General features: G+C 45.2%; 1 protein-coding gene across 5 annotated transcripts in view; it reads left to right on the top strand.

Moving 5' to 3' along the window:
- Nucleotides 1-2,487: 2,487 nt before the first annotated feature.
- LOC125486580 (nucleolar transcription factor 1-like) overlaps nucleotides 2,488-14,211 on the top strand; it is a 20,525-nt gene continuing 8,801 nt past the window's right edge. Inside the window, exons 1-3 of one of the 5 annotated variants that reach the window (XR_007265223.1) lie at nucleotides 2,488-2,789; nucleotides 2,882-4,942; nucleotides 7,723-7,813. Coding sequence is in view for 4 of the 5 variants with exons in the window: in XM_048614623.1 (XP_048470580.1) it covers nucleotides 7,759-7,813 (55 nt within the window). In the remaining variant the exon portion in view is untranslated. Of the gene's footprint in view, nucleotides 2,790-2,881; nucleotides 4,943-5,406; nucleotides 5,698-5,726; nucleotides 6,336-7,109; nucleotides 7,473-7,722; nucleotides 7,814-14,211 lie in introns of those variants that run through there. The other 4 variants (XM_048614623.1, XM_048614624.1, XM_048614621.1 and 1 more) reach the window with 4 other exon arrangements.

Here is a 14,211-nt window from a genome sequence, read left to right as displayed (position 1 = left end):
CAGACGAATATCCTTGCCCTGACAGCTGAGATATACCCGTCCGACCTGTGGATTTGAGAGTTCCTGAGGCAGCAGCCAGAAACTGCTCGGGTTGGACTGAATTGTGCAGGTTTGGTGATCAGAAATAAGGTGGTGTGTGGGGTTCTGGCTTGTACATCTACAACACTGTCACCTACCCAATAAAGTTGGAAGTCGCGCAGATATGTCCTGTCCAAAAAAGAGCAAGACAAATTCAACCTTCTAAATTATTGATCCATTAGTCTACTGTTGATCATCACTAAAGTGATGGAATGCATTGCAAAGTGCAATTGACAGCATTTGGCCACATTCGCTATGCTTAATGGTTCTTAGTTTGAGTTCCTCCAGGGTCAGTCAGCTCAAGACCCTTTTATAGCATGGCTTGCACACGGGTAATGGGGATGATGGAGGAGGCTGGACACTCAGAGGAAAATTAAAATATTTTGAGAGGTGTTCCCACTTCCATCTTCATTTCATCATCATATCTTTCCCAGGCCAGCACCATATCACTCATAACAGTCAATGGCCACATTGCAAAATATTTATAATTTTTTAAGATGACGTTCAAGTTGCAATCTAAAATCTGAATTAATAGCTTTTCCTCCAAATTCAAGCAAGTGGTCCCTTGCCCCATGGTGGATATTCTTACAGTTCTGTACCACCACCAGGCTACAAATTATCAAGCCAAACTCCTCCATCCATTGTGGAGATTGTACACTACGCATCCACCAGATATGGTTAAAAACCATTAACTGAAGCAGACAGCCCATCAGGAAATACCAATTTGGATTTGTGACTGAACTATTCAAGATTGGCACACATAGAAGAGCAACAGTACCGCGTGTTGCATCATGAAGGTCATCAGGCTGTATCCTATTAAGGCTCTTTGTGAGAAGCCCAACCAGCACTTAGTGGAATAGTATTGTAGTTCCACAACTGCAAGACAAAGAGGACCAACTATTGTCCCAGATACAGAATTTTGGGATACTACAATGAGTGGGTACAGCATGCCCCTCTGGTCAAGGACACAATCTAAAGGGGAAATCAGACATATGGAGTAGACATAATAGGATAGCATAAGGCCCATGGATGGTAGTGTTATCCCTTCTTGCTTTAACAATTGGAACCTAATGTGGATCTAAGCTCAATAATGAATGTGGAGTAAAGACTGGCCTGTAGGCTGACCCTGAGCAATAAGTCAACATTAAGGGCCAAGGAATATATTGTTCAACCACAAGGGCCTCTACCTACCAGCATGGGCACCAGCAGTGAAATATTACCCAGTTGACCTTCCACTTAGAACTTAGTCCATGGACATAAATTAATGGGGCTAGGGGTGGCCTATAATGAGCAGAAGGAAGAAGAATTGGAAATAAAATAGAACACTCAGATCAGGAGAAATGCATGGACAAAGAGGATGTCCCAATCCTCACTCTAAGGGAGCATCAGTTAAAATGTGAAAGGAATTAGGAGAAGGGGTAGTGCACTATTACCAAGTTATAAACAAGGTTAAAGATATAGAGAAGGACATTGTGAAGAATCTTATAACAACATGGACCTGGTGGGAAAGGATTTAGGACAGAGAATGAATGCACTTATTCACCAAAGCACGAGTGTCTCATATCTCAGTTATCCTTCAGGTATTAGTTCCAGTTGTATTGTGTGCAATAGTAAACTGTTGGAGAAGGAAAATTACCCATTGAAGGGAAGCCACAAATTGCCTGACATTAAGGCTACCTATGTAACATCAATTCAACTAGTCCCGCTGCAAGGGAAAGCAAATAAATGCACACAGGGAATGTGAAGCAGGCATGGCAATCCTCCCAGTAAGTTTGACCAAACTACTACACGGATACCAGACATAAAATGGCCATTCCAAAATCAGGAATTTTGTTGAACATTAGGACATAAGTACACTCACAATGCTTGACTTGGAAGGGAATTTTGGGATTTTGCCCCAGTGACAGTGAAGGAACAGAGTGACGTATTTGCAATTCCATTTGGTGGGTAGTTTGGAGAAGAACTTGCAGATGGCAGAGTTCCCATATATCGACTGCCCTTGTCCTTCTAGATGGTAGAATGAGATAGATTTAAGGAACATCTTAAAGGAGGAAGGGAAGGTAGAGAGGTAAAGGAACAATATTCCACCGTTTAGGTCTTAGGCAATTGAAGGCATGATCACCAATAGTGAGGCAACCAATATCAGTGATGTTATAGAGACTAGAATTAAACTTGGAGATCTGTAGGTGATTACAAAAGTTAGACATGGGTAAGGCCAGCAAGGAATTTGAAAATGAAAGGTGTGAATTTTAAAAATGATGTTGCTTGACCGGCAGCCGGTGCAGGTCAGCGAGCAAAATCAGCCAGAATTACACTGGAATACTCTAGCGATAACGAAAACGCAGCAATGTTAATAAGATAAGCGGTCTTAGTAATCGTGTAACTATGGGGTCGGAAGGTCATCAGATCCAATGTAACACACAAGGTCACGAACTGTAAACAGTGTGGCTTTATTTCCCAGTGTTACCCGGAAGCGGCAATGAAGGCATAGTTAGTTTAGACTAGGGCACGGAAAATAATGGTTTTACTCTGCACAACTTTGATTGGAACAAACTGATTGGTCCAACGTCATTGGCGATGTATCCTATTAAATACTATCAAGATGTGTACAGATTAGAGGATATTGTGTGTGTGACAGCATCAACATCCTGTGATTAAGGAAGAACACTTCAAACAGTTCTCCAACTATCAGCATAGGAAATAGACACATGGTGAATGAGAGCATAAAACAGTGAAGAAATAGAAACATTGCAAAATAGAAATTCGTATAGATAACATTAACACGTGTGTTTTCATTCGAAAGGGTGTAATGGAAGCAAGAGGCCGTGTCAGGAGCTGAAGGAATCATGACATTAAGAGCTTTCAGACAGCGTAAACTCATCGTTTCGTACGTTCTAATGTTCTACTCTTCCTGCAATAGTCAAATCTCATTGAATGCAGTAGCGAACTGCTAGAAGGATGGCCATGTTGGATTGTAAACGCTTGATGGAGGGACTGGGGAAAATAATTAGATTTTGATAGAGAAAAGCTAAAGTGACGGGGTACGCCATAGAACCATTCCCGGCCCGGATTAGGAAAGCTCGGCCTTCACTCCTGCATTTTACCACCGAGAGAGCTGGGCCCCGGAATGGGGGTGGTGACAAAGCGATACAGCCTGTAGATGGGGCAACTAAGTGCTGTTCTTTTGCAACTGTCAGTAGCTGGTGGCAACCCGTGAACAAGTTGGGTATCTACTTTTCCAGGGGGTCAGGTAGAGCGGAAGGGGGACGGAATGAACTGTTTCTTTGTTTTATACGCTTTTTATCAAAAAGTTGTATTAAGCCATTTTCTGGTGTTATTCACTCCTCTTCTAAAACACAATGGTAATATTTCAATCTAGTCTATTTAATAGTTGCTGACTGCAAATCAACACAAACTGCAAGAATTCTGCATGGCGGAAAATGCTGATGACACAAACTGCAGAATTATCAATATATAATTAAAGTCTTCTTTCCACTCAAGGGCTGTAAATCTGCCCCGGTTGTAATTCATGAGTGGAACTTGGCTATTGCTCGTTGCTTAAAATGCACTCTCCTTGTAACAAATATGCAGAATATCCGCTTCCAAAGGGGCTAGGCTCAGTGGAAACCTCCCCATTAAATCGTCACAACAACAGGAGGCACCAAGGCTGTGATAGACAGGTGCGCGGAAACTCCTCCGTTCCCAACCAAAAGCCTTGTTTCATATTTCCCTCGGTCTGGTCTTCCCCCCCGCTCAGTCTTGCGACATAACTTATGTCGATGTTGTTACAATGTGACACAGCCATTCACTGCACTCGCCCGAGCCTGAAGACTGGCCCCAACTTTTAGACTTGAAGCAGGAAGATTTCGCCGGGGACTCTTGCAACGCGACTGGGATTTGATCCGCTTTATTTTTTCTCTCCATACATCGTCGTCGCAAAATGTCCACACAAGCCAACGCTTCTTGGGATTACCACAACCGAGTCCGGGGTTTGGGGGAAGTTTTCGCGTCTAAGTCCTGGGATTGAGACCCATGACTGCGCGGACGTACCCTTCTCATTTCAACGATCTGGCATTACCTTGGTGAGCCTCGGGTGAAAAGAGAAAGGGTAACTTCCAATTTAAAATCCCCACCCCCCCCAACTACCCTTCCCTTTAAAATTTCCCGCCCCATACTGTGGAAATTCATTAATTTATTTCAGGCAATTTTCATCTCCATTGGTTGGACAGGGGATGACGCGCGGGACAACAAAGGTGGAGTTGGAAATTCAATAAAAATGTAGCAAAGAAAGCTCGGGCTCAATATTCTATGTGTAAGCGCTGCACTTCACTGCAACTAACTATTTAACACTAGCAATTAGTCCGGGCAACAACCAGCACTCTCTCGGCTTTGCTGCCGCTCTTGGGGCGAGAGAAGCGGCCTTTTCGGTTCATTTTAACCGCAATTCTTTCCTCCCACCAACTCAAATAGTAACAAACTTCACCCTCGCCCTTCCAAAAAAAAAAGAACTTCGCGTCTTGTTGGAGAAGATATTTTATTGCCTTGAAAGACGGAAAAAAAATGGAGGAGGCGGGATGGTGTTTCTCTTCCTCTGCTGGACATATACATCGTTTCGCCAAAACACACACACACACAGTAGGACACCTCTTCTGCTACGAGAGACGGGCTGAATGCAAGTCGGAGGAGAGCAGGGGGATGGGGGAAGGAGCTGATCCGGAAAAAGGGGATTGGAGAGGTCGGAAGTATCGCGAAGCATGCCGGCTCTCAACGGGGACGAGAAAGCGTCCACGCCCGGGGCCAGCGCCGCGGATCTGGCGAAGGTTCAGAGCGAGCTTCCCTTGTGTTTTTTTCGCAAGACGGAACGGTAAGGGCTTTTTCTTTCCCCTCGATTAAGAAATTTCCTTGTATCTTTTTCCTATCCCTTTCAATTCTTTTACTAATTAAAGAGAAATGGCTGGTGGTGGAGTTTTTTTTTCCAAAAAAAAGTACATTTTAAGACAGTGCGTGAGCTCCGGCCGGCAGAGTGCAGACGGAGGGAGGGTGAAGGAGATCCGCGCTGGGCTGTGCCGACACACACAAGGCAAAGGGGATCTGTCTGGGCTGTGCCGACAGAGGGAGGGTGAAGGGGATCTCTGCTGGGCTGTGCCGACACACGCACACACAAGGCGAAGGGGATCTGCATTGGGCTGTGCCGACACACGCACACAAGGCGAAGGGGATCTCTGCATTGGGCTGTGCCGACACACGCACACAAGGCGAAGGGGATCTGCACTGGGCTGTGCCGACAAGAGGGAGGGAGGGAAGGAAGGAGGGGGGAGGGAAGAATCCACGCTGGGGCTCTGGCGAGACAGAGTGGGGACTCAGTGCTGGGCTCTGCCCAGACAGATCCACGTTGGGTTCTACCCAGTCTCCCACACATACACAGGGTATTCGGCGCTGGGCTGTGTCCAGCTACAGAGAGAGGGCTCGGCACTAGGCTGTGCCGAGACAAGAGGAAGAGAGGGCTCGACGCTGGGCTGTACTCAGACACGAGAGAGAAGGCTCGACGCTGAGTTTTACCCGGACACGGAAAGAGAGTGAGGGCTCGGCGTTGGGCTGTACTCGGACCCACGAGGGAGAGTAAGAGGGTTCGGTGCTGGGTTATACTCGGGCACAGAGAGAGGGAGAGGGCTCGGCGCTGGGCTGCATCCAGACACACAGTGAGGGCTCGGCGCTAGGGCTGTACTGAGACACACAGTGAGGGCTCGGCGCTAGGGCTGTACTGAGACACACAGTGAGGGCTCGGCGCTGGGCTGTGCCGACACGGTCGCGCCGTGGAGCCGCCTCTCGTCGCCAGCAGCAGGAAGCTGGTTGGTTCGAGTGGCCGCGCCAGGGCAAGCTGTCTCGGATTCACTCTCCCTCTCGGTTCCGGCCCCTTTTGTCTCTGGCGGCTTCTCTATCCCCCCCTCCCCTCCTCCTCCACTACCACCACCCCCCCTTTCCAACCCACTCCCCTTCGCTCGCCTCCCATTTTCCATCCGCTCGCTCTCCCGAGCGCAGTGCGAGGTTCCCGGGCTGCCCCCACCGACTCGCACCGCTCATCAATCGGCTTTAGCTCGCTGGATCTCTCTCTCTCTTTTCTTTCCAATTCTTTCCCCCCCCTCCCTCCTACCCCACCTCCTTTTCTCTCTGCGGATCTTCTCGCTGCAGTCTCTTCTCCGGCTCGGGGCTCGCCCAGATTTTATTTTTTTATTAAAAATCTTCGGAAGAGAAGGACGGTGAGTATTTTTTTTTCTTTCGTGCGGTGGATTTTTTTTAAAAAAGAAAACGTTTTCTAAAGGTGAGGTCGGGCTTGCATTTATTTTTGGTGGGTGGTGGAGGAGGGGGGGGGGGTAGAGAGAAAGGGTTGTGTTTTTGTGGCGGGGTTTGTGCCGCGCTCTAAGCCGGGCTGCAGCACTCACATGGCGGATCAGAATCCAAGCAGGACTGCATTCACCCTCCTCTCCCCTTCCCTTCCCCAAGGCTAGGGACAAACTGAGAGCCAATTGGGGAGAACGTACTATTTTATATACATACATATTTTTCGTTTTTGGAGGTTTCGCTGGTCCGCTTGCATTTGTTTCAAAATAAAATTTTATCAAATGCAATATTTTCAAAATCATCTCCCTTCTCTTTCCTCTCCTCTCCTCCCCCCCCCCCCCCTCTTTCTGCATTTTACAATCTGGTAGCTTGGTGCGTTTTTTTTTCCCAGAGAAAGATCATGGTGTATTCTGTAACATGGCCGTGCCCGAGCTCATTGCAGCCGGAACTGGGGCGCCATGTCTGGGACAGACTGCAGCCGCGCTCCGATGCAGGGCAGCGGGCGGGCGGGGGGGAGGGCTGGAGCCCCGGGGAGGGAGCGGGCGGGGGGACTCGCTGCCTTGGATGGGGGTGGGGGGTGAAAGCTGCTGCTGACCTTGGGAGCCTCCAGCCTGATGCATAGAAGCAAGGAGGGAGTTGTTTTTCTTTGCAGGGCTGGGTGGAGGACACACGCAGGGAATGTGCGAGAGAGAGAGAGAGACGCTTCTCGCTCTTCGCTGCCGCCTGCGTCTCTTTCATCCCCTCCCCTCCTTACCCGGAGGCGGTGCTACTCCCTGCTCCAGCCGCTGCTTTAGCGCTGGGTCCCCAATTCTGTTTTTTTTTCCTCCCTCTCCACCCCCCTCGCTAACCCAGCTCACCCCTCTCTATTTCCCTCCCCTCCCTCTGTGTGTGTCTGTGTCTCTCTCTCTCTCCTCTCCCCCCACCCCAAATCCTTCTGCACCCGCCCCGGGCGAGCAGTCTGCACTCTTTCCCCCGCCCGCCCGCCCGCCTGCGACTACGCGACTTCTCCCGCAAGCAACAAAAGCCGCAGCTGCTCGCAGCTTCTTACTGTCCCTGTGAGCGGAGGGAGGAAGGAAGGTGGGGGGTGGGTGTGTGGGTGTGGGGGGGGGAAAGGAGGTGGAGAAGTCGCATGGGGTGGGAGGGAGGTAGAGAGCGTAAGCATTGGGTGGGCAGGAGAAAGTGGGGGAGGGTGTTTGACTGACATGCCACAGAGGCGCACATCTTGCAGCGTGTGTGGGGGTGGGTTGCATGACTGTTTGCAGCTAAAGCTCCTCTGCTTAATCTTGGTCTCGTCTGCTCCATCAGGTAGTTGAATTGAACCTGTAAAGAGTGTGGAGCAGCATGAACGGGGAGTCAGCCATGTCTGGCACTGTGGAGCTGAGTGATGCAAAAGAAGGTGAGTTGACTGGAGGGTATGCAGTGAACTGAAAAGACCGCAGGAAATCTTTATTTTCTCCCGACAAGTAGTTAGTTGCACACGCATTCAATGGTATCGAGGTCTGCCACTGACTGCCGCTCTGTGTAGAAAATAGGCAGTATGTGGACAATGAATGTGAAATTTCTCTTTGCATACCAAGTCACCACACTTAGTCATCAATAAAGCAATATTCATAAAAGTAATGAGCTGAAAGTACCTGGGGTACAATGGCCACATTTGTGACCTTGGTAAAGACTTGGTTTGGAATATCAAGTGGAAAATCTCTACAGAATTGTATAGGACAGAAAAAGGTAAGAGCTGAGATTTTTTATTTATGCCTAAAATGATGGAAGGAATATATTAATCATTTTTAGTTAGGTCGAGCAAGAAGAATTGTATCAAACACTATTTATGCTCCACATATTTGCTATATTGCAGCAGTCCTACGTTATGTGCAACCTATTTCATTACATAGTTAAAGTACAAGTGATTCTCTGAAAACATACTGGGTGCTGGAAGTCTGAGAAAGAAACAGAGTGTAAGTTGTGTTCTGTTGAAAGTTAAGAGGTGAAATAGTGACTGTCTTTTTTTCCTCCACAGATACTAGCTGATCCCAGTATTTCCAGCATTTTTAAAATTACTGCTTATCCAGATGCAGACTGGTTACCTTTATAAAAAATCTTTTGAGGTTTTGTAAACTTTTTAAAAAAATTTTTGACTTCTGCTTCAAAACTGTTTGGGGAGTTTTGGGGTGCGTGGTTTTGGTTAGACCGCCTCCAGTTTCATCATTCTCCCAGTTTAGTCATTGCTTACACCCGACCTCAAAAGGCCCAGCTGCAGCTGGTTCCTTCTAATAACTGATAAGCGTAATATACATGTTTATTTAACAGCTCCCTTTTTTCAATATATGCGTTGTATTCCAAAATGTACTATATGTTTCATTACAGGCATCCTATGCAAAAACAAAATTAAAACGTCCCACTATAAGTACTTGTATCCCACTCCATTATTTCAGAAGACAGTACTGTTCAGGTCAAGGAGGGTATTGAGTGCAAGGGATTTGTTACTTCTGGATTGTACCAAACACAAAGTACATTTCTAACCATACTTTACATTAACAGATGAGGCTGAGAACATTCTGCTTTGGTGTTCAACATGAATTTTAAAAAAACACTTTTTTTTGCCCATGAGCCTCGAGCCTCAAGCCAAGCTGGTGAGGAATGCATATATTCGACATCCTAATTAGCTGAAAAGGCCCTCGTCCCTCTCTGTGCCCCCAGCCCTCCATATTGAGACACATCAGTTTATCTAGATTGAGTTTAGACAGAGTTTCCTAAGCCAAGAGTCATGGCCATAAATATGTAGGCTGTTAACAAACTCAAATCCTAAGTGTCCCAGCACATTGGTGTGACTTCTGGCCAGTCTTCTAATGGCAGCCATGGTATCTCGGAAATGTTGACTCCAAAGGTAATATTTCTTAATCTTTTTCAATCCCGTGGAAGAAAACAACAGGATGGTAATTTGAGCAGGTTTGAGCCTCGAGTAAGAAGACGAGTGTTATGAGCTTCTCATGATTTGGTGTCGATCTTAAAATGTATCAAGTTTATTTTATATCCTCACGATTGCAGCACAATGTTTTCTACGTAACACTGCCATCAACTCACCAGTTAAGTGGAATTGAAAGGTGCTAAGTTGTGCACAAAATATTAACTTGGAATTTGCAGTAAAAGTGACAGTAATATTGTCGGTGTTCACCATGGCAGTTTCTAATGAAGCATACCATACAGCTAAATATGGAAGTTGCTGCCTGAGTTTTCCTGCTCCTTGTGGTGGCTTCTCCATACTATATCTGACTTGTCATTGAACCACCAAATGTATGAAGTTTCCATACTTGCACACAACATATAAATGGTCCCTCTGAATTGCACAATATGCATGGCTATATGTGTTTGTGATCTGAAGTGTCCAATGAGGAAAACTTGAACATTTCTATCAATGTGGTAAGTCTTGATTACTATTGAGCAAGCTCTCCAGCTCTGAAAATTTGATGTCTCATTCAGGTTTTGGAAAAACGTAACATTTTCATTGTCTTATTCCTTTCTTTGCCCTTTCGTTTCGTACAGGATTTGGTGTGGAATTAATGTTTTAAGTTTGACTTTTGATTCAGGTTGTATGTCTCGGTGAAATTCTTGAATTTCACCGAGATGAAAAGTTGCTTGCACTTTTTGGTCCCAGATCCTGGATATGTTGTTTTGGATGTCAAATCAACACAGTTCATGGAAAGTATGTGAACGAGTATAGTGAATGATGCCCACTATTGTGATGCAATCTCTCCATCACTTTGTATTCAGTATGCTCATTGCTATCTGATTTGATACTGCTATGTGGGAATGTTGCAGGTTAGCATACCTTGCTCAACAATCGCATTCTCCAAAGATCCCACAAGTCCCAGCCATACTAGAGAGGTTTAATGTCACACAAGGTAATTTCTTCCTGCTGTATATACAATGCATCAGTTTTCACTGCACAACACACGAGTTTGTTTTGCTAGTAGATAAATTAATGATTTTGAGCATTATGCAAATCGTGCAGGTTGCTTCAGAATCGTTACCTGCATTCCAGCAATGTCTGATTGTTGACATTCCCAGTCCAATAAAAGGATGACGTTCAACTGTTTTTGAATTAGCATCTCGGATTGGATTACTAAGGTAGTCAAAAAAAGTTCCTGATCTAATAAGCCCAGGATATCACTGCAGGAATTTCTCAGCATCCAGCCACTTTCAGTTACTTCACCAATGATCTGCGGTCAGTGCTAAGGTGATAAGTGGGGATGTCTGCTGATGGTTCAGCAACGTTCAGATACTGAAGCAGTCCACGGTCATATGCAGCAAAGCCTTGATGACGTCCTGGCTTGAGCTGATGAGCACAAATAACATTCGCATCTCGCAAGAATCCGACAATGACCATCTCCAGCAATAGAGAATCTAACCATAGGTGCAAATCTTTCAATGGTTTTACCATGACTGAATTTCCTCATTATGAACATCCTGGGGTTACCATTGACCAGAAACTGAACTGAACTGGCTATATCAATACTGTAGCTTCAAGAACAGACCAGAGATTCAAGTTCTACAGTGAGTGATTCCCTTCCTATCTCCCCAGTATCTGTCCTCCATCTACACGGCACAAGTCAGGAGATGTGATGGAATCCTCCCCACTTGCCTGAATGGGTGCAGTTCCAATGATGCTGAAGATTTGATGTCGTCCAGGACAAAGCAGCCCAGTTGACTGGTAGTCCATACACTGCCTTCAATCGTTAACTTCTTTCACCAATATTTAGTGGCAACTGTGTGTACCATCTACAGGATGGAGAGCATTAACTAAAACCTGCAACATCAATCATGTAGAAGGAAGAATTCAGCAAATACATGGGAAAGCCACCACCTGAAGTTCCCCATCAAGCCACACGACAACCTGATTTGGAAATATGTCACTGTTCCTTCAGTATTGTTGAATTAAAATCCTGCTCCTAGTAGCATCAAGTGCACCTACAGACCAAGGACTGCGAGTGGCCCAGGAGGGCAATTCCCCTCTCATAGAATTCTATAAGTCTCTAACAGGACTGGACAGAGTAGATGCAGGGAGTTTGTTCCCGGTGGTGGGTGTGTGCAGAACCAGGGGTCACAGTGTGAGGATTCAGAGTAGATGATTTAGGACAGAAATGAGGAAACATTTCTTCACCCAGAGAGTGGTGAGCCTGTGGAATTCATTACCACAGGAAGTAGTTGATGCCAGAAAATTGAATGTATTCAAGAGGCGACTAGATATAGCATTTGGGGCAAATGAGGTCAAAGGTAGGGAGAAGGCAGGATGAGGCTATTGAGTTGGACGATCAGCCATGATTGTGAAGAATGGCGGAGCAGGCTCGAAGGGCTGAATGGCTTCCTCCTGCTCCTATCTTGTATGTTTCTACCAGCTTCTCCAGGGCCATTGGGGATGGGCAAGGAACCTTTGTCTAGCCAGTGACACCCACATCCAATGAACAAATTAAAAAGAAATGAAGAATAAGCAAATTAGCACAGCGTCAGGGACCACCAACCCAATGTGTACACTTGTACCATACAAACTGCAGTAATTCAAGTCACTACTTACCACCAGTTAAATGGCAAGTAGCGATGGCCAGCAGATGCTGGGCTTGGTAGTGATGTCCATTCTTAAGAAAAAGAATCTGGTTCAAATGCTGCTTTGTCACACTGTTAGATAAGACTAAATTTTAGCGAATGCATGTGGATTGGAAAAAGGGAAGAAGGAAAATACTTTAAATTATTAGATATTATGGGCCATCTGTATTATGGCAGTACTGGAGAACTGAAGATGAGCAAAGAAACAGAACAATAATGGCTGAGTTTGAGGACAGACTGGGATAAACCTAACCCATAAACTCATAGTGGGAAAAACTTTATAGTGTAGTCAGAAAAGGTTTCTTAGATTAAACTTTCTTTGTCCATCATATCTAGAAAGTGGAGTTGAACAATAGGTATTGAGGCAAACACTTGGGTGCTACATCGTGGCATTATTGCTTTTATTGGAACAAACCATTGCAAATCAAAGATGAACCAGAAAAAGGCAGTGTTCAGTAATATAAGGAAGGGATTTGGTTCAAATTAACAAAACAGGAACCTTAGCAATGAGGTTGACATCCAGCAATGTGAGCTGTTGATGTGCACAAGTATGGTTAAGTACAATTAAGTGGGGTCATGGTTGTATAGTGCTCAAGAATAAACAGGTTAAAACTGAACTGAAAGTTAACTCTTGTGTGAATGACTTCTAATAAGATAATTGAACAGTTTAAAAATAAGTTTTGGAGGTTGAGGAGGGAATATGAATATGTGGTAATATAAGGACATAGTAAATTTTGTTTCCTGGGCCAACTGTTGGTAGCTTGTGGTTGGGCCAGAGTGCTATCACTAAACCTACTTTCTGCTCCATGTTTTAAGGCCCTGTTGGTTAAGTGATAGAGAGGATGAGCAACTTTGAGTTTTAACAAGGATGAGTACTTAACAACAAAATGTAGTTTTATTGTATGGTAACAATAGTTACAAACTAAATTGGCTAGTTAGATTTTTGACTGCCTGTCAGGAGCCTGGATAACCTATTGGATGCCATCGTGATCTAGAGTTTGGGACGCTTTAATTTTCCACCCAGGACTGAAATGATTTTAATGCAGTAGGCTCCACATACAATCTCCAACACCACCCCTTCCTGAATCATCATCTTTAAACAGGGCTTTTATAAGTGGATGAAGTAGTTGAGGCAGTGTCCACTGGGATAAGGCAGGGAATCTAGTGGAAATCATGATGATGATGATGATTTTTTATAAAATATAATGAATGAGTATCAGTGCCTTAGAGAAAGAAGTACAAACATTGATAAATCTAGGTTAGGCAGAGTCACATGTAGTACAAAGAACAATAATGTTAGTTTTGGAGGTCCATCATCTCAGACCCAGGGCATCAGTGCAGTTTCTCGGGGTAATGTCCTCTGAGCCATCTGGAGTGAATTGATTAACGGTCTTCCCCTATATGCTCAAAATAGGCACGTTCAATGATGATTGCATGTTCACCACTAATGGCATAGATACCGAAGCATCTGGTGTTCATATACAGCAAGACCTAGACAGATTTTGGCTTGGGCTGAGGTATAGTACAATTGACACCTAAAGGCCAGACAATGGATATCTCCATCAGGAAAAAATCTATCCCGCTCCCCATGACATTTGGTGACATTACTGTCGCTGAATTCCCATCCTGTCAATATCCTGGGGATTAAAAATGATCAGGAACTGAAGTGGACCAGCCATATAAATACAGTGGCTACGAAAGCAGATCAGAAGTTTGGAATTCTGCAGGCTTCCTGTCATTCCAAATCCACACTTCATTTTCCATACACAAGTTAGCAGTGTGATGGAATATTCTCCACTTACCTGAATGGATGTATCTTTGACAGTGCTTTATCCTGATGTCTGTCTTCAAAGCCCAGATTAGCACTCCATCCATCATCATTGACGTTCATTTCCTTCACCCTTGATGTATAGATGCAGCACTCTGTGACATCTCTAAGTACCCGCACAAGTTGCGGCTTCGACAGCCTAAAGGGCCACAACCCCTGTCACTTGGAAGGATGAGGGCAGAAGATATTTGAGCACCAGCACCTGCAATTTTCTCTTGCAGCCTCACGTCGTCCTCATTTGGAAATTTGTCACTGTTCTTAGATTGTCGCTGTGTCTGAATCCTGAAACTGTGTTTTATAGAGATAACAAGGTGTAGAGCTGGATGAACACAGCAGGCCAAGCAGCATCAGAGCAGCAGGAAGGCTGA

This window comes from Rhincodon typus, chromosome 30 (assembly GCF_021869965.1).
Source record: "Rhincodon typus isolate 14 chromosome 30, sRhiTyp1.1, whole genome shotgun sequence".
Lineage (NCBI taxonomy): Eukaryota > Metazoa > Chordata > Chondrichthyes > Orectolobiformes > Rhincodontidae > Rhincodon > Rhincodon typus.
This window is presented reverse-complemented; position numbering and strand designations above follow the sequence as displayed.